We start from the raw sequence: 21,657 nt of genomic DNA, 5'->3' as shown, positions 1-21,657 counted from the left end.
GTACAGGTGTCGTGTGAGGAGGTACAGGTGTCGTGTGAGGAGGTACAGGTGTTGTGTGAGGAGGTACAGGTGTCGTGTGAGGAGGTACAGGTGTTGTGTGAAGAGGTACAGGTGTCAGGAGATGCAGATGTTAGCAAAGATACACGCATGACGAGTGCGCGCGCACGCACGCGCACACACACACACACACACACACACACACACACACACACACACACACACACACACACACACACACACACACACACACACACGCACACACACATATCCAGATGTGGTAACACATCTGGAGAGAAGGGACTTCGTGACAAATCGCCAACATGGATTCAGGGAGGGTAAATCTTGCCTTACAGGCTTGATAGAATTCTACGATCAGGTGACACAGATTAAGCAAGAAAGAGAGGGCTGGGCGGACTGCATTTTCTTGGATTGTCGGAAAGCCTTTGACACAGTACCGCATAAGAGGCTGGTACATAAGCTGGAGAGACAGGCAGGTGTAGCTGGTAAGGTGCTCCAGTGGATAAGGGAGTATCTAAGCAATAGGAAGCAGAGAGTTACGGTGAGGGGTGAGACCTCCGATTGGCGTGAAGTCACCAGCGGAGTCCCACAGGGCTCTGTACTCGGTCCTATCTTGTTTCTGATATATGTAAATGATCTCCCGGAGGGTATCGATTCATTTCTCTCAATGTTTGCGGACGATGCTAAAATTATGAGAAGGATTAAAACAGAAGAGGACTGTTTGAGGCTTCAAGAAGACCTAGACAAGCTGAAGGAATGGTCGAACAAATGGTTGTTAGAGTTTAACCCAACCAAATGTAATGTAATGAAGATAGGTGTAGGGAGCAGGAGGCCAGATACAAGGTATCATCTGGGAGAGGAAATTCTTCAGGAGTCAGAGAAGGAAAAAGACTTGGGGGTTGATATCACGCCAGACCTGTCTCCTGCAGCACATATCAAGCGGATAACATCAGCGGCATATGCCAGGCTGGCCAACATACGAACGGCATTCAGAAACTTGTGTAAAGAATCATTCAGAACTTTGTATACCACATATGTCAGGCCAATCCTGGAGTATGCAGCCCCAGCATGGAGTCCATATCTAGTCAAGGATAAGACTAAACTGGAAAAGGTTCAAAGGTTTGCCACCAGACTAGTACCCGAGCTGAGAGGTATGAGCTACGAGGAGAGACTACGGGAATTAAACCTCACTTCGCTGGAAGACAGAAGAGTTAGGGGGGACATGATCACCACATTCAAGATTCTGAAGGGGATTGATAGGGTAGACAAAGACAGTCTATTTAACACAAGGGGAACACGCACAAGGGGACACAGGTGGAAACTGGGTGCCCAAATGAGCCACAGAGATATTAGAAAGAACTTTTTTAGTGTCAGAGTGGTTGACAAATGGAATGCATTAGGGGGTGATGTGGTGGAGGCTCACTCCATACACAGTTTCAAGTGTAGATATGACAGAGCCCGATAGGCTCATGAATCTGTACACCTGTTGATTGACGGTTGAGAGGCGGGACCAAAGAGCCAGAGCTCAACCCCCGCAAACACAACTAGGTGAGTACAACTAGGTGAGTACACACACACACACACACCTCAAGGTGTGTGTGTACCTCAAGAATGTGTGGAGTACCTCAAGGATCGGTGCTGGGCCCAATCCTCTTTCTAATTTACGTAAATGATATGTTTACAGGAATGGAATCATACATGTCAATGTTTGCGGATGACGCAAAATTAATGAGAAGAGTTGTGACAGATGAGGATTGTAGGACCCTCCAAGAGGACCTAAACAGGTTGCAGAGATGGTCAGGGAAATGGCTACTGGAGCTCAACACCAGTAAATGTAAAGTTATGGAAATGGAATCAGGTGATAGACGACCAAAAGGACAGTACACAATGAAGGGGAACTGCCTACCTGTAACGATTCGAGAAAGAGACCTGGGAGTGGATGTGACACCTAATAAAAGAGTCAGCTTCAAGGTGATGTACACGAACATAGATGGGATTACAAGCAAGGCGAGTGAATTTAGGGAAAGAGCACATGAAGTAAACCCAGATGTAATTAGAATCACGGAAACAAAACTCTCAGGAATCATAACAAATGCAGTATTCCCCCAGGATTACACTGTAATAAGAAAAGAGAGGAAGGGTAGGGAAGGAGGCAGAGTGGCCCTACTCATGAGAAAGGAATGGAGTTTCAAGGAGATGGTTATCCCAGGCTGTGAAGGGTTTAGAGACTACATAACAGGCACTATGACGATGGGATGACCAAGAGTAGTAGTAGCAGTGATATATAACCCTCCACCAAATGACAGAAGACCCAGGCAAGAGTATGACTGAAACAACATGGCAGTTAATAACATAATTGAGAGGGCAGCCTCCCCTGCTTGTAGAAATTGATCCCATCTGCTCATCATGGGAGACTTCAATCACGGAAGGATAGACTGGGAGAACAAGGAACCGCATGGAGGAGAGGATACATGGAGAGCAAAACTAGTGGAGGTGGCGACAAGAAACTTTCTAAGCCAGCATGTCAGGGAACCCACTAAAATGAGGGGAAACGATGAACCAGCGAGACTCGAACTAGTCTTCACACTGAATGACTCTGACATAAGGGAAATTGACTTCGAGGCCCCAGTAGGAATGAACGCTCACAGTGTACTGACGTTTGAGTATCTGGTCGAGGAAGGGTTAAAGTACTCGAGAAAGGGAACTGAAAGCAAAAGGCTAGCATTCCATAAGGGAAATTACGAGGAGATAAGAAAATTCCTAACGGATATAAAATGGGAATCAGCGCTAAGGGGACAGACGGCCTAAGACATTATGGAATACATCACGCAGAAGTGCAAGGAGGCAGCAGAAAAGCTTTTCCCGGCCCAAAAGGTAAAAAATGAAATGCAGATGAGAAACCCATGGTTTATCCAGAGATGTAAGATAGCTCAGCAACAAAGTAAATAACAGGACACATGAGAGCAGAGAAGGTTACCAGAGTACCAGGAATGAATACGTGAGGGTGAGAAGTGAGGCAGAAGGGCAATATGAAAACGATATAGCAAGCAAGGCTAAGACCCAACCCAAATTGCTGCACAGCCACATCAGGAGAAAGACAACAGTGAAGGAACAGGTAATGAAACTGAGGATAGGGGCAGACAGATTCACTACAAACGACAAAGAAGTGTGCGAGGAACTCAATATGAAATTCCAGGAAATCTTCACATTTGAACAAGGAGAAGTTCAAGAGATAAGAGAAGGAATAATTAACCAGGCACTAACTAGAGGAATTTGAGATTACCAGTGGAGATGTAAGGAAGCTTTTGCTAGAAGAGTTGGATGTGACAAAGGCTATAGTCCCGGATGCAATATCACCATGGATACTAAAGAAAGGAGCAGAAGCACTGTGCCTGCCACTTTCCATGGTGTATAACAAATCACTGGTAACAGGTGAACTGCCAGAAATTTGGAAGGTAGCAAACCTAATCCCGATGTACAAGAAAGGGGATAGACAGGACGCACTGAACTACAGGCCAGTGTCCCTAACTTGCATACCATGCAAGTTAAAGGAGAAGATTGTGCGAAAAAAGCTAGTGGCACATCTGGAGCGAAGGAACTTTGTGTCACAACACCAACATGGTTTCGGGGATGGCAAGTCATGCCTCACAAGATTAAATGAATTCTACGATCAGACAACAAGAATCAGATAAGAAAGAGAGGGGTGGGGCAGACTGAATATTTTTGGATTGCCAGAAAGCCTTTGACACAGTGCCGCACCAGAGTCTAGTGCGAAAGCTGGAGATGCAGGCAGGAGTGAATGGGAAGGTACTCCATTGGATAAGGGAGTACCTAAGAAACAGAAGGCAGCGAGTCACTGTGAGGGGTGAGGTCTCAGATTGGCGAGACGTCACAAGTGGGGTCCCGCAGGGTTCAGTCCTTGGACCATACTGTTTCTGATATATGTAAATGATCTTCCTGATGGTATAGAATCATTCCTCTCATTGTTTGCTGATGATACAAAAATTACGAGGAGGATTAAGATGGAGGAAGACAATATGAGACTACAAGATGACCTAGACAGACTGCATGAATGGTGCAACAAATGGCTACTAAAGTTCAACCTGAGTAAATGTAAGGTAATGAAACTAGGCAGTGGAAACAGGAGGCCAGACACAGGATACAGAATGGGTGATGAAGTCCTTCATGAAACGTACATCAAAAGTGCATCAAAAGAATAACATCTGCGGCGTATGCGAGGCTGGCTAACATCAGAACAGAATTCAGGAACCTGTGTAAGGCATCATTCAGAACCTTGTACACCACATATGTAAGTATGTGTATGCGGCCCCAGCATGGAGCCCTTACCTTGTCAAGCACAAGACGAAGCTGGAAAAAGTTCAGAGGTATGCCACTAGACTAGTCCCAGAACTAAGAGGCATGAGTTACGAGGAAAGGCTGCGAGAAATGCACCTCACGACACTAGAAGACAGAAGAGTAAGGGGAGACATGATCACTACCTTCAAAATTCTCAGAGGAATTGATAGGGTAGATAAAGATAAACTGTTTAACACTGGTGGTACGCGAACAAGAGGACACAGGTGGAAACTGAGTACCCAAATGAGCCACAGGGACGTTAGAAAGAACTTTTTCAGTGTCAGAGTAGTTAACGGATGGAATGCATTAAGAAGTGATGTGGTGGAGGCTGACTCCATACACAGTTTTAAATGTAGATATGATAGAGCCCAATAGGCTCAGGAATCTGTACACCTGTTGATTGACAGTTGAGAGGCGGGACCAAAGAGCCAGCTCAACCCCCGCAAGCACAATTAGGTGAGTACACAAACACACACACACACACACACGCACACACACACACACACACACACACACACACACACACACACACACACACACACACACACACACACAAACACACACACACACACACACACACACACACACACACACACACACACACTAAACTATAAGAATAACAGGACTCTGGAGAGCAGAGAAAGATACCAGAATGCCAGGAATGAATACGTCAGGATGAGAAGAGAGGCAGAAGGACAATACGAAAATGACATCGCAAGCAAGGCAAAGACTCAGCCTAAATTGTTGCATAGCCACATTAGGAGAAAAACAACAGTAAAGGAACAGGTTATGAGATTAAGGATAGGGGCGGAAGGATTCACTACAAATGACAAGGAAGTGTGTGAGGAATTGAATAAGAAATTCCAGGAGGTCTTCACCTTAGAGCAAGGAGAAATTCCAGAGGTCAGTGAGGGAATAGCTAACCAGGAACCACTGGAAGAGTTTGAGATTACCAGTGGGGAAGTAAGGAAGTGTTTACTAGAGTTTGACGTGACGAAGACTATAGGCCCAGATGGAATCTCCCCTTGGGTTCTAAAGGAAGGAGCAAGAGAACTGTGCCTACCACTCTCCATAGTGTATAACAAATCACTGGCAACAGGGGAACTGCCAGATATTTGGAAAGCAGCTAACGTAGTCCCGATATACAAGAAAGGGGATAGACAGGAGGCACTGAACTACAGGCCAGTGTCCCTAACCTGCATACCATGCAAGCTGATGGAGAAGATTGTGCGAAAAAAGCTAGTGGCACATCTGGAGCGAAGGAACTTTGTGTCACAACACCAACATGGTTTCAGGGATGGCAAGTCATGCCTCAAAGGATTAATTGAATTCTACGATCAGACAACAAGAATCAGATAAGAAAGAGAGGGGTGGGGCAGACTGCATATTTTTGGATTGTCAGAAAGCCTTTGATACAGTGCCACACAAGAGGCTAGTGCGAAAGTTGGAGATGCAGGCTGGAGTGAAAGGGAAGGTACTCCGGTGAATAGAGGAGTACCTAAGCAACAGGAGACAACGAGTCTGTGTGAGGGGTGAGGTCTCAGATTGGCGAGACGTCACAAGTGGAGTCCCGCAGGGGTCAGTCCTTGGACCTATACTGTTTCTGGTATATGTAAATGATCTCCCAGAGGGTATAGATTCGTTTCTCTCAATGTTTGCCGACGATGCAAAAATTATGAGGGGGATTGAAACAGAGGATGATAGTAGGAGGCTACAAGATGACCTGGATAGACTGAGTGAATGGTCCAACAAATGGCTGTTGAAGTTCAACCCGAGTAAATGCAAAATAATGAAACTAGGCAGTGGAAACAGGAGGCCAGGCACAGGATACAGAATAGGAGATGAAGTACTTAATGAAACAGACAGAGAGAAAGATCTAGGAGTTGATATCACACCAAACCTGTCTCCTGAAGCCCACATAAAGAGAATAACGTCTGCGTCATATGCGAGGCTGGCTAACATCAGAACGGCGTTCAGGATCCTGTGTAAGGAATCATTCAGAATCTTGTACACCACATATGTAAGACCAATCCTGGAGTATGCGGCCCCAGCATGGAGCCCGTACCTTGTCAAGCACAAGACGAAGCTGGAAAAAGTCCAAAGGTATGCTACTAGACTAGTCCTAGAACTAAGAGGCATGAGTTATGAGGAAAGGCTGCGGGAAATGCACCTTACGACACTGGAAGACAGAAGAGTAAATGGGGAACATGATCACAACCTACAAAATCCTCAGGGGAATCGACCGGGTAAACAAGGATGAACTATTCAACACTGGTGGGACGCGAACAAGGACACAGGTGGAAGCTGAGTTCCCAAATGAGCCACAGAGACATTAGAAAGAACTTTTTCAGTGTCAGAGTAGTTAGTAAATGGAATGCGCTAGGAAGTGATGTGGTGGAGGCTGACTCCATACACAGTTTCAAATGTAGATATGATAGACCCCAGTAGGCTCAGGAATCTGTACACCAGTTGATTGACGGTTGAGAGGCGGGACCAAAGAGCCAAAGCTCAACCCCCGCAAGCACAAATAGGCGAGTAGTACACACACTCACACACACACACACACACACACACACACACACACACACACACTCACACACACACACACACACACACACACACACACACACACACACACACACACACACACACAAACACACACACACACACACACACACACACACACAAACACACACGCGCGTGACACCTCGCCACCAGTCAGTGTTGTGAGCGGAGGGAAACACCGCCATGGAATTTCAATTGTTAGACGTAAACAAAAGCGTTTTTGTGTGTAGGTGCATAACAGGATCATTTGCTCGGAGCCCCATTGTTGCTCCTGTGAGTGTAGGGACACAGGTGAGGACTGCTACACCTGTGGGTAGTCACAGGTGTGTACTGGTACACCTGTGAGTGTAGGGAGCACAGGTGTGTACTGGTACACCTGTGAGTGTAGGGAGCACAGGTGTGTACTGGTACAAAGGTGGGTAGTGACCAGGTGTGTACTGCTACACCTGTGGTTAGTGATACATTTGTGTACTGGTACACCTGTGGGTAGTGGCACAGGTGTGTACTGGTACACCTGTGGGAAGTGGCACAGATGTGTATTGGTACACCTGTGGGTAGTGGCACAGGTGTGTACACCTGTGTTTACTAGTTGTGTTTACTAGTTGTGTTTTTGCGGGGGTTGAGCTTTGCTCTTTCGGCCCGCCTCTCAACTGTCAATCAACTGTTTACTAACTTTTTTATTTTTTTTATTTTTTCCACACACACACCCAAGGAAGCAGCCCGTAACAGCTGACTAACTCCCAGGTACCTATTTACTGCTAGGTAACAGGGGCATTCAGGGTGAAAGAAACTTTGCCCATTTGTTTCTGCCTCGTGCGGGAATCGAACCCGCACCACAGAATTACGAATCCTGCGCGCTATCCACCAGGCTACGAGGCCCCTAAACCTGTGGGTAGTGGCAGGTGTGTACTGGTACACCTGTGGGTAGTGGCACAGGTGTATTTTGTGTTGTCGGGGACAAGAAGCCTGTGTATATATGTATATACTTTAGGCTTGTATCGAAGCCCCCCTCCCCTCCCCAACCCCAGTGGTGGCCCTACCCCCCCCCCCCCAGGGTGCACCCCCCCCCCTCCACACACAACAGTTGGCAAACTCCAGGGTACCTATGTACTGCTAGGTGAACAGAGCCATTAGGTGAAAAGAAACTTGCCCAACCATTTCTTTTCCGTCTGGGAATCGAACCTGGGATCTCCGATTGAGTGTAGAGAACGAAGCCAACTGTGCCACACCTGTCATTAGAGGCGCATGTGTACAAACATGTTGGCAACACTAGACAAAGGTCCTGAGGCGTCCAGTGAAGCCTCAGGAACACTAGAGGATTCAGTTGAATCCCAGGTTCCATTGTTTTTTTTTATCCATGTCGTGGTGTAGTGGTCTATGACGGGTGCTTGTAAGAAGTTAGAACACAGGTTCGAATCCTCCTCACGGCTCCTACGAATTTTCTCAGTGATACATCACGTTTAAAGGAGTTCGTTGTGCATCCCGTCAATATAAATAATAGTCTATATAATTAAAATGAAACTGTTCGTTTGTTCAACATCGCTAATCTCCGAAAGTTCTTCACCGTATATGTTGCTCTGAAATTTTGACATAACGTTCAGTTCGCATACGAGTATTGTTTTTATATACCTACTATATAGATGTCACGCCTGTGACAGGTAAAAACATGTTTTTTTTAATGTTTTTCATGTGAGTTTTCATGTGAGGGAAATCTCCGAAACCTCTTTACCGATTACTTTAATTTTGTGATTCATTTTGTGAATATAGTTTATTTTTCTTTTCATTATATTTCATTTCGTTTTCTTAACTGTTCTTATTTTTCAGTGATTGGAATATCAGATCATTTGGTGTTCCCATAGTTATGAAGGGGAACATCAGATCATTTGGGAACGCATTGGACGAGGAGACAGGAGTGGGGGATGGTGGGGAGGACAAGGGGAGGGAGGTATGGTGGGGAGGACGGGACGGGGGATTGAGGAATGGTTGGAAGTATGGGTGGATGGGGGAGGGGAATGGTTGGGAGGGCTGAGGGACAGGGAAGGTTGCTGTGGCTCAGCAACGCACATGCGTTGCTGAGCCACAGCAACGCATGGCCGGGTACAGCTGATAATAATAATAATGACAATAATAATTTATAATTAATAGTATAAAGAAGAACATGATACAGTGATTAATTGCTTGTTACAGAGTTCATATATTTAACAAAGCAATTAATACGCAAAGCGTTCCAGATACAAAATATGAATTTTATATCCGAAATGGATACATATTTTACCGATAATTTATTGACAGTTTTGATGGGGGGGTCAACGACACTCAACGAGCAGTGAGGTAACACATGTGGAGTGTTCAAGACGTTTAGCACGAGATAGTTGGATTGTTAATGATAACGAAGAAAGACAAAGTCTACTTAATTATAGAAGCCGTAGTTCAGCAACGGAACAGCTGTTGTTGTTGATATTGACAGTAACAGCAACACAGTCTTCCCTTAGCCTGCCATTTAGCTACTCAGATCGAAGTGTCCATGTAGCACGGGCTATGGTGAGCCCGTAAACTGGCCTCCCCTCTTCCCCCTCCCCTATACCTCTCCTCACCTCTCTCTCCACCTCTTCTCTCCTCTCCCCCCACTCTCACCCCCCCCCCACGTCTCCTCTACAACATCACTGTAATCTCATATCAACACATCCATACACAGTCAAAGGGGAAAAATCATATCAAAGTTTAGAGGAATGAAAGCGTTAGTATTATGACAAGATTTGTTTTATTTTTGACGTGATCAGTGCATACAGATTCTGACATAGACAACAATTATGTATATTAATATAAACAATAATAATATTAAAATAATAACAACTATAATAATAAATATAATAATACGGTTATTATCATTTATATTATTTTTTTATTATACTTTATTTTATATATAATAATATATTATTAAGAATTAGAATAATGATTCAACATTGAATCATATAGTATTGCGTAATTTTCCGTGGGGGGGGGGGAGGGGGGAGGGGGGGAGGGGGTCACGTTTGCAGTGTCACGTGGAACTCTTTCTGGTGTTGTGTGGTCACTCTTACACACCAATCCCCATCCGCCCATGTTGGGCACGTACCCAACAGCAATCACTAGAGAAAAAAAAAATCGAGTAAATCTAGCCTTCAAGCGCCTGGCCTCTAACCTCGAATAGACAAGATACACATTCATTTCCATATATACGTATCTATACATATTCTATAAATTGCGTTAACAGCTTCCTGTCATCCAATAACGCAGCTTAAATCTTTATTTACTTGAGTTGCCTAAAAATTGTTAACGTTAATGACCTTTCAATGTTGCCATGAAATAGTCTGATTTCATATCAAAAAACATTCTGTGGCTCAAAATCGTTCATAGACACAGATTTGTTATATCATTCCAGCGCTGAATTATACACCATGAATGATTTAAGTATTCTATTAGATAAGACTAAGAATAAGACTCTTAAGAACTCAAATAGACATTGTACATGATTTAAGAACTCAGAGAACCAATAAATTAGAGAGGTCATACAGCCGAAGAGTTAACAAAAGACACCGTGAATAAAGGCCTCACAGAAGACACCGTGAATGAAGAGCTCACAAAAGACACCGTGAATGAAGAGCTCACAAAAGACACCGTGAATGAAGAGCTCACAAAAGACACCGTGAATGAAGAGCTCACAAAAGACACCGTGAATGAAGAGCTCACAAAAGACACCGTGAATGAAGACCTCACAAAAGACACCGTGAATGAAGAGCTCACAAAAGACACCGTGAATGAAGACCTCACAAAAGACACCGTGAATGAAGACCTCACAAAAGACACCGTGAACGAAGACCTCACAAAAGACACCGTGAATGAAGACTTCACAAAAGACACCGTGAATGAAGACCTCACAAAAGACACGGTGAATGAAGACCTCACAAAAGACACCGTGAATGAAGACCTCACAAAAGACACCGTGAACGAAGAGCTCACAAAAGACACCGTGAATGAAGACCTCACAAAAGACACCGTGAATGAAGACCTCACAGAAGACACCGTGAACGAAGAGCTCACAAAAGACACCGTGAATGAAGACCTCACAGAAGACACCGTGAATGAAGACCTCACAGAAGACACCGTGAATGAAGACCTCACAAAAGACACCGTGAATGAAGACCTCACAAAAGACACCGTGAATGAAGACCTCACAAAAGACACCGTGAATGAAGACTTCACAAAAACATTGATAACACCTTTACAAAAGAATTGTGAACGCAAAAACTTTCCATGTAAGCCTGATGAAGGCTTCTCTGCCCTTTGGCAAGCACAAAAGATTGACCAGTGGACAAAAACAACGACAATATCATTTATTTGTGAACACAACAAAGGAAACAATGACACGATAAGATGGATCAAAACTCAACCTTATACGAATGTAAAAAAAAATATGTATACAAAGATACATATACAAAAATATGTATATAAAATATGTACAGAGATAAATGTATGAAACAAAATAAAAATCATATTTGAGGAGAGAAAGGATTTACTGATAAAATGTTATTGGTTAAGCTACGCTCAACGCGTTGTGTATAGAAAACAAAATATTTTTGGTTTAAAACTCATTGACGAAATTATTTCTGTAATCTGATGCAGCCTTCTCTCAATGTGCACTCATCTAGTTGTGCTTGCGGGGGTTGAGCTCTGGCTCTTTGGTCCCGCCTCTCAACTGTCAATCAAATGGTGTACAGGTTTCTGAGCCTTCTGGGCTCTATCATATCTACATTTGAAACTGTGTATGGAGTCAGCCTCCAACACATCTCTGCCTAATGCATTCCACCTGTTAACTACTCTGACACTGAAAACGTTCCTTCTAACGTCTCTGTGGCTCATTTGGGTACTCAGTCTCCACCTGTGTCCCCTTGTTCGTGTACCGCCAGTGTTGAATAGTTTATTCTTGTCTATCCTGTCAATTCCCCTGAAGATTTTGTAGGTAGTGATCATGTCTCCCCTCACTCTTCTGTCTTCCAGTGTCGTAAGGTGCATTTCCCGCAGCCTTTCCTCGTAACTCATGCCTCTTAGTTCTGGGACTAGTCTAGTGGCATACCTCCGAACTTTTTCCAGCTTCGTCTTGTGCTTGACAAGGTACCGGGTCTATGCTGGGGCCGCATACTCCAGGATTGTTCTTACGTATGTGGTGCACAAGATTCTGAATGATTCCTTACACAGGTTCTTGAAGGCTGTTCTGATGTTAGCCAGCCTTGTATATGCCGCAGATGTAATTCTCTTTATGTGGGCTTCAGGAGACAGGTTTGGTGTGATATCAATTCCAAGATCTTTCTCTCTGTCCGTTTCATTAAGTACTTCATCTCCTATTCTGTATCTTGTGTCTGGCCTCCTGTTTCCACCGCCTAGTTTCATTACTTTGCATTTACTCGGGTTAAAATTCAGCACCCATTTGTCGGACCATACATTCAGTCTGTCTAGGTCATCTTGTAGCCTCCTACTATCATGCTCTGTTTCAATCCTCCTCATAATTTTTACATCATCAGCAAACATTGAGAGAAACGATTCTATACCCTCTGGGAGATCATTTACATATATCAGAAAAAGTATTGGTCCAAGGACTGACCCCTGCGGGACTCCACTTGTGACGTCATGCCAATCTGCGACCTCACCCCTCACAGTGACTCGCTGTCTCCTGTTACTTAGGTACTCCCTTATCCAACGAAGTACCATCCCTTTCATCCAGCTTTTTCACTAGCCTCTTGTGTGGTACTGTATCAAAGGCTTTTTGACAATCCAAAAATATGCAGTCTACCCACCCCTCTCTTTCTTACCTGATTTTTGTTGCCTGGTCGTAGAATTCAATTAGCCCTGTGAGGCAGGACTTACCATCTCTGAACCCATATTGATGCTGTGCTACAAAGTTCTTTCGCTCTAGATGTTTCACTAGCTTTCTTCGCACAATCATCTTGCATGGTTAACAGAACCCAATGTGTAATAGTCAACAAATTAAAATCCAGCCCATCAACCGTGAAGAGCTCAGTCCCCCAGGGTACTGTGCTTGCTCCAGTACTTTTTCTCATCCTCATATCGGACATAGACAAGAACACAACCTATAGCACTGTATCATCCTTTGCAGATGACACTAGGATCTTCATGAGAGTAGGCAACATAGAGGACACGGCAAACCTCCAATCAGATGTAGATCTGGTCTTTCTATGGGCTACAGAAAATAATATGGTGTTTAACTAAGATAAGTTCCAGCTCATGCGCTATGGAAAAAAATGAAAATATAAAAACGGAAACCACGTACAAAACTCAGGCAAATCATAACGTAGAACGAAAAGGCAATGTAAAGGATCTGGGTGTACTCATGTCGGGAGACCTTACCTTTAAAGAACACAATAAAGTAGCCGTCACAACTGCAAGAAAAATGACAGGTTGGATAACAAGAACTTTTCACACTAGAGATGCTGTACGGATGATGATACTTTTCAAAACGCTTGTGCTCTCTAGAGTGGAATACTGCTGCACAATGACAGCCCCTTTCAAAGCTGGAGAAATTACTGACCTGGAGAGCGTGCAGAGATCCTTTACTGCTAGAATCCACTCAGTAGAACATCTAAACTATTGGGACCGACTAAAGAGCCTAAATCTGTACTCCCTTGAGCGCAGGTGAGAGAGATACATAATAATTTACACGTGGAAAATATTAGAGGGGCTGGTCCCAAACCTGCACACAGATATAACATCACATGAGACCAGAAGACATGGCAGGATGTGCAGAATATCCCTGTTGAAAAGCAGAGGTGCAACAGGTACTCTGAGAGAGAACTCTATCAACAACAGAGGCCCAATACTGTTCAACACGCTTCCGCTACACATAAGGGGCATAACTGGCCGACCCCTCACAGTGTTCAAGAGAGAACTGGATAAGCACCTCCAAAGGATACCTGATCAACCAGGCTGTGATTCATAGGTCAGGCTGCGAGCAGCCGCTTCCAACAGCCTGGTTGATCAGTCCAGCAACCAGGAGGCCTGGTCGACGACCGGGCCGCGGGGACGCTAAGCCCCGGAAGCACCTCAAGGTATGGTATGGAGGTTAGGGACACTGGCCTGTAGTTCAGTGCCTCCTGCCTCTCCCCTTTCTTATATATCGGAACAACGTTAGCTGCCTTCCAAATTTCTGGCAGTTCTCTTGTTGCTAGTGATTTGTTATGCACTATGGAGAGTGGCAGGCACAGTGCTTCTGCTCCTTCCCTTAGTATCCAAGGGGAGATACTGTGTGTGTGTGTGTGTGTATGTGTGTATGTGTGTGTGTGTGTGTGTGTGTGTGTGTGTGTGTGTGTGTGTGTGTGTGTGTGTGTGTGTGTGTGTGTGCCTTATCCACACAGAGCTGCTGGAAGTATATAGAGCTGGAGGAGGGTATTACAACCCCCCCCCCCAACCCACACCCCCCACACACACTTAATGTGATTGTCCGTAATGGTAAAAAGCTTTCAGGTAAGCTGCTCACCAGCCTCCCCCCCCCCCCCCTTACCAGCCACATTTCCTTCTACCTGCAAACACCTGGACAGCCTATTACCTGTGCCAGCTATGGCCGCCTGTCCCACCTAACGACAATCAAACTCCGCTGGAGACTGGCTGAAACCCGCGGCCCTTCCTTGCTACCCAACCATCAAGTCTACTCCTGAACGTAGCCCAGGACTACTGGCCTCGGCTACTATATATATATATATATATATATATATATATATATATATATATATATATATATATATATATATATATATATATATATATATATATATATCGTACCTAGTAGCCAGAACGCACTTCTCAGCCTACTATGCAAGGCCCGATTTGCCTAATAAGCCAAGTTTTCATGAAATAATTGTTTTTCGACTACCTAACCTACCTAACCTAACCTAACTTTTTCAGCTACCTAACCTAACCTAACCTATAAAGATAGGTTAGGTTAGGTTAGGTAGGGTTGGTTAGGTTCGGTCATATATCTACGTTAATTTTAACTCCAATAAAAAAAATTGACCTCATACATAATGAAATGGGTAGCTTTATCATTTCATAAGAAAAAAATTAGAGAAAATATATTAATTCAGGAAAACTTGGCTTATTAGGCAAATCGGGCATTGCATAGTAGGCTGAGAAGTGCGTTCTGGCTACTAGGTACGACATTATATATATATATATATATATATATATATATATATATATATATATATATATATATATATTATATATATATATATATTATATATATATATATATATATATATATATATATATATATATATATATATATATATATATATATTATTAAATATGCCGAAAAAGTAAGATTAATAATTCTAACACGAATTTTCTCAATCTTTCGTACATTTCTTTTCACTGTTGGAGGTAATTCAAAAATCAATTCTCCAAAATTCATTTTTATTTCTAGTCTGACGCGACACTTGAGCGCGTTTCGTAAAACTTATTACATTTTCAAAGACTTTAGTTAACACATACACAACTGAATAGAACTTACACATCTCCGATTTTGTTTATATCTACTTTTGAGTGAGGTGGATGGGGTGAGGTGGTATTTAATAAGGTATTAATTTCATCAACACAAGCCAGAACATGAAACAATGGGTATTGAATAGAAGTGTTTGTAGAAAGCCTATTGGTCCATATTTCTTGATGCTTCTATATTGGAGCGGTCTTGAGGTGGGTAGAATATAGTTGTGCATTAATTGGCTGTTGAATCATAAGAAGGAAAGTGAAACGCCATGCAACCTCTGAAGAGACAACCAACACAAGTATATATAGTATTCGTTATCTATATAGTAGGTATATAAAAACTATATATTAGGGGGGGGGGGAGCTTGAAGGGGTTAGGTGGTAATGGGGAGGGGGCTAGAGGGGGTTAGTTGGTAATCGGAAGGGGGGCCTAGTTAAGGGGGGGTTAGAGGGGGTTAGGTGGTAATGGGGAGGGGGGCTAGAGGGGGTTAGGTGGTAATGGGGAAATGGGGGGCTAGAGGGAGGATAGGTGGTAATGGGGAGGGGGGCTAGAGGGGGTTAGGTAGTAATGGGGAAAGGGGGGGGCTAGAGGGAGGATAGGTGGTAATGGGGAGGGGGGCTAATGGATAGGGGGCGTGGAGGTGTCGGCTTGGGGGGGGGAGAGGGTGGCCGTCAGAATCATTAGTGTGTGTTTACCAGTGTTGATTGTGACGGGCGGCTAGCGAGGCCTGGGTTATTAATTGTGCTAGGAGGGGGGGCGTGAGGGGGGCGGGGGGGAGGGAGGGTGGGGGTGAGGGGGAGAGGTTGGGCAGTCAGGTAGGGGTCGGGCAGGAGGGGGCAGTAGGAAATGAGGGGATAGTTGGTGGGCTTAGTGAGTGGAGACTGTAGGTGGTGGACTTAGAGAGTGGAGACTGTAGGTGGTGGACTTAGTGAGTGGAGGCTGTAGGTGGTGGACTTAATGAGTGGAGACTGTAGGTGGTGGACTTAGTGAGTGGAGGCTGTAGGTGGTGGACTTAATGAGTGGAGACTGTTGGTGGTGGACTTAGTGAGTGGAGACTGTAGGTGGTGGACTTAGTGAGTGGAGACTGTAGGTGGTGGACTCAGTGAGTGGAGACTGTAGGTGGTGGACTCAGTGAGTGGAGACTGTAGGTGGTGGACTCAGTGAGTGGAGACTGTAGGTGGTGGACTCAGTGAGTGGAGACTGTAGGTGGTGGACTCAGTGAGTGGAGACTGTAGGTGGTGGACTCAGTGAGTGGAGACTGTAGGTGGTGGACTTCATGAGTGGAGACTGTTGGTGGTGGACTTAATGAGTGGAGACTGTAGGTGGTGGACTCAGTGAGTGGAGACTGTAGGTGGTGGACTCAGTGAGTGGAGACTGTAGGTGGTGGACTCAGTGAGTGGAGGCTGTAGGTGGTGGACTCAGTGAGTGGAGGCTGTAGGTGGTGGGCTTAGTGAGTGGAGGCTGTAAGTGGTGGACTTACTGAGTGGAGACTGTAGGTGGTGGACTCAGTGAGTGGAGACTGTAGGTGGTGGGCTCAGTGAGTGGAGACTGTAGGTGGTGGGCTCAGTGAGTGGAGACTGTAGGTGGTGGACTCAGTGAGTGGAGACTGTAGGTGGTGGGCTCAGTGAGTGGAGACTGTAGGTGGTGGGCTCAGTGAGTGGAGACTGTAGGTGGTGGACTCAGTGAGTGGAGACTGTAGGTGGTGGACTCAGTGAGTGGAGACTGTAGGTGGTGGACTCAGTGAGTGGAGACTGTAGGTGGTGGACTCAGTGAGTGGAGACTGCAAGTAGTTATTATGATGTTGTTACTGTTGGTCGTCCTTCCTTACGGACAACCAACCCAAAACCCGGAGAGTGCTTATGTTGACCAGGAGATCACCCTGGGCGCTTCTAGCACTTGGACAGGGGTTCAACGTCACACGTTTAGGGGGCTGCGGCTCTAATACTGACCTCGGTGTCACGTGCACACACCCACTCGAGCCGCCGTGACTCCCCACCTTGGTATGATCTCCTCAATCACCTTTTCTGAAATATTACTCTGTACTACCCTGTCCACAGCTATGGTTCTTGGTTCTTTCCCTCTCTCTCTATCTTTTCTACATTCTGGGAAGCCTCTCTAGGACAAAAGCAAACACCTGCAACTTGAATACATTTACTGGACAAGGTACATGCACAATACATATACACGTATAATAATATGAATCCAACACTCTATACTATTGTAGTCGGGTTGCACTCCAATACCATCAGGACTCTGTCATCTGCCTATCAAGTGGTAGCCTAACTGCTGTCTCACCACTTATACCACCAACCTCACCAAGTAGGTCAAGTCTTATAAGACAATATTGCACTGTCAGCAAGAGAATATATATATATATATATATATATATATATATATATATATATATATATATATATATATATATATATATATATATATATATATATATTATATATATATATATATATATATATATATATATATTTATATATAAATACATACAAGGAAAACCAGCCTATAACTGCAATAACATAAATATCAGTATAAATATTCCTTGATACACAATAATGATCAATCACCCTATCCGTGCTAGAACATATATAATATATCATATTACCTCTGCAGGTAATCCAGCCTACGACTGTGACTCTATACTTCAGTATAAGTACTCCTTGGCACAAAAATGGTAATCAATCACTCACCTTTCACTGCGTCTTGCACGCTAATGACAACCAAACACTCTACCAACTCCATACAAGTAGTCAGTAAGAACTTTCTTTCCACATCTGGAAGTTCACTACCCTGACATCTTAAGATTTTCCTAGAATCGTCTACCAGGGTCCTCCACAGCTCTCCCGGCTGCTACACCATGAAGTCTTCCTTGAGCAACAATGGTGCTTCACCACTGGTATCACAGAAGCATGTGAAACTTCACTTCACTGCTCCTCTGCTCACAGCTTGAGGTCCTGTTCCTCACTGTATGGCTGCTCCTCCACAGAGCTCAGTACCTTCCACAACCTTGGAGTCTCATCCACTACTCCTCCTCTGCTGGCTCGAATTTCACAGCAACTCCTTCCCCAGAACAAACCACAGAGTTAGATGTACCAGGGCGCTTGCTGGCCTCAGCGTCAGACGTTAACGCGCTCCTTAGCACACCAAATTGCTATTTAAACTTCTCTACAGAGCTTCTACCCTTCCAGACTCGAGCACGATGTCGTTCCCCAGGCTTCTTACAAGAATGCCTGAATAATTCTCCTCTTGACGGAGCACGTAATCAGAGAATCTTCCTCTGCTACCAGGAGCTTAAAAACATTGCATCCTGCTTCCACACCGGCTGTTACTCGAGTAAAGTCAAGACCCCTGACATGAGCCTCATGCCTTCTTCACAAACTTTCGACATCTCATATAAAGTCATTTACATACACATTTGTTCACTGTCAATGCTTTTAAACTATTTATCAAATCTAACCAATTATTTTACGTATGTATCTCCATGTCTATATTTCTTTGACTTCTTAATTAGGTCACGTCTTGCAGAATAACTCTCAAGGTAGACTCGTTTCCCAGCTACCTGGGACCATAACAAGGTGGTGGACTTGGTGAGTAGGGACTGTTGGTGGTGGACTTACTGAGTGGAGACTGTAGGTGGTGGACTTAGTGAGTGGAGACTGTAGGTGGTGGACTTACTGAGTGGAGACTGTAGGTGGTGGACTTACTGAGTGGAGACTGTAGGTGCTGGACTTACTGAGTGGAGACTGTAGGTGCTGGACTTACTGAGTGGAGACTGTAGGTGGTGGACTTAGTGAGTGGAGACTGTAGGTGGTGGACTTAGTGAGTGGAGACTGTAGGTGGTGGACTTACTCAGTGGAGACTGTAGGTGGTGGACTTACTGAGTGGAGGGTGTAGGTGGTGGACTCAGTGAGTGGAGACTGTAGGTGGTGGACTCAGTGAGTGGAGACTGTAGGTGGTGGACTTACTGAGTGGAGACTGTAGGTGGTTGACTTACTGAGTGGAGACTGTTGGTGGTTGACTTACTGAGTGGAGACTGTTGGTGGTGGACTTAGTGAGTAGAGACTGTAGGTGGTGGACTTACTGAGTGGAGACTGTTGGTGGTGGACTTAGTGTGGAGACTGTGGAGAAAAAGCTGAGTCCTTTGTCATGGCCCAATAAGAGAGAGCTCACATTAGAGCCGTGAGTGCCCCCCATGCAGGGGGACTTTCTTTAAGGAGTGCGTTTGTCTGCAAGGAACACGTTCTCGACAGAGCGTTCCCAACGTCAGAGAAGAGTTGCATTGCAACAGGACACGCGGAGAGAGCCATATATACTCCCTCCGTATTGCAGTGGCCTCCTGTCATGATGCCCTGAGTCTCAGAGAAGACAGTTGCATTTGCAACCCGAAGGAAGCCGACCAATATGGCTTGCAAGGTCTGCACTGCAGAAGCTCCAAGGGTTTACATCGAAGACATAAATGAAGTCAATGTCATTGAGCAGAGCCTTGCCACAGCACAGTGACACGTGTGTATCCTGCAGGTGACTACACCTGTGTATCCTACAGGTGACTACACCTGTGTATCCTACAGGTGACTACACCTGTGTATGCTACAGGTGACTACACGTGTGTATCCTACAGGTGACTACACGTGTGTATGCTACAGGTGACTACACGTGTGTATCCTACAGGTGATTACTCGTGTGTATCCTACAGGTGACTACACGTGTGTATCCTACAGGTGACTACACCTGTGTCTCCTACAAGTGAGTACACCTGTGTATCCTACAGGTGACTACACCTGTGTATCCTACAGGTGACTACACGTGTGTATCCTAAAGGTGACTACACGTGTGTATCCTACAGGTGACTACACGTGTGTATCCTACAGGTGACTACACGTGTGTATCCTACAGGTGACTACACGTGTGTATGCTACAGGTGACTACACCTGTGTATCCTACAGGTGACTACACCTGTGTATCCTGCAGGTGACTACACCTGTGTATCCTACAGGTGACTACACGTGTGTATGCTACAGGTGACTACACGTGTGTATCCTACAGGTGACTACACCTGTGTATCCTACAGGTGACTACACCTGTGTATCCTACAGGTGACTACACCTGTGTATCCTACAGGTGACTACACGTGTGTATCCTACAGGTGACTACACCTGTGTATCCTACAAGTGACTACACCTGTGTATCCTACAGGTGACTACACCTGTGTATCCTACAGGTGACTACACGTGTGTATCCTAAAGGTGACTACACGTGTGTATCCTACAGGTGACTACACCTGTGTATCCTGCAGGTGACTACACCTGTGTATCCTACAGGTGACTACACGTGTGTATGCTACAGGTGACTACACGTGTGTATCCTACAGGTGACTACACCTGTGTATCCTACAGGTGACTACACCTGTGTATCCTACAGGTGACTACACCTGTGTATCCTACAGGTGACTACACGTGTGTATCCTACAGGTGACTACACCTGTGTATCCTACAAGTGACTACACCTGTGTATCCTACAGGTGACTACACCTGTGTATCCTACAGGTGACTACACGTGTGTATCCTAAAGGTGACTACACGTGTGTATCCTACAGGTGACTACACCTGTGTATCCTACAGGTGACTACACGTGTGTATCCTACAGGTGACTACACGTGTGTATCCTACACGTGACTACACGTGTGTATCCTACAGGTGACTACACCTGTGTATCCTGCAGGTGACTACACCTGTGTATCCTACAGGTGACTACACGTGTGTATGCTACAGGTGACTACACGTGTGTATCCTACAGGTGACTACACCTGTGTATCCTACAGGTGACTACACCTGTGTATCCTACAGGTGACTACACGTGTGTATCCTACAGGTGACTACACGTGTGTATCCTACAGGTGACTACACGTGTGTATCCTACAGCTGACTACACCAGCACCATGGGTACCCCGAAGCACACGCCTTAAACCACTGAACCACGACCTTAAGGCATCGAACTGATACTAAATCAAGTTGAGACACTGTGCCACGGGAGCTGTGGCCACAGTCGGCTTGATCCAGATTGGCCCTTGACTCTGCAGCTGATGTTAGACTTTAAACTTTTAAACTCTTCTCCAGCAAGTCATATAAACGTTAGGACAAGTTTCCCTTCACCTGCTGCAACTGTTCATCTAG

The 21,657-nt window shown here is 44.9% G+C and overlaps 1 protein-coding gene across 1 annotated transcript; it reads left to right on the top strand.

Moving 5' to 3' along the window:
• Nucleotides 1-2,832: 2,832 nt before the first annotated feature.
• Nucleotides 2,833-20,234, top strand: LOC138351139 (coagulation factor V-like). Its single transcript, XM_069302775.1, has 4 exons — nt 2,833-2,892; nt 10,481-11,380; nt 18,676-18,885; nt 20,181-20,234. The coding sequence occupies exons 1-4, from the start codon at nt 2,833-2,835 to the stop codon at nt 20,232-20,234; spliced, it is 1,224 nt and encodes a 407-aa protein (XP_069158876.1).
• The last annotated feature ends 1,423 nt before the right edge of the window (nt 20,235-21,657 follow it).

This window comes from Procambarus clarkii, chromosome 48, assembly GCF_040958095.1.
Source record: "Procambarus clarkii isolate CNS0578487 chromosome 48, FALCON_Pclarkii_2.0, whole genome shotgun sequence".
Lineage (NCBI taxonomy): Eukaryota > Metazoa > Arthropoda > Malacostraca > Decapoda > Cambaridae > Procambarus > Procambarus clarkii.
The sequence above is the reverse complement of the archived record's forward strand: the minus strand, read 5'-3'. Positions and strand labels throughout refer to the sequence as shown.

Bases quoted from the DNA above. Each gene is read 5' to 3' on its own strand.
- LOC138351139 (XM_069302775.1), top strand. From the start codon at position 2,833: ATGGAATACATCACGCAGAAGTGCAAGGAGGCAGCAGAAAAGCTTTTC. The intron at 2,893-10,480 runs GTAAAAAATGAA...CCAATAAATTAG, and splicing joins AGCTTTTCCCGGCCCAAAAG to AGAGGTCATACAGCCGAAGA. The intron at 11,381-18,675 runs GTAAAAAAAAAT...CTACCCTTCCAG, and splicing joins AAACTCAACCTTATACGAAT to ACTCGAGCACGATGTCGTTC.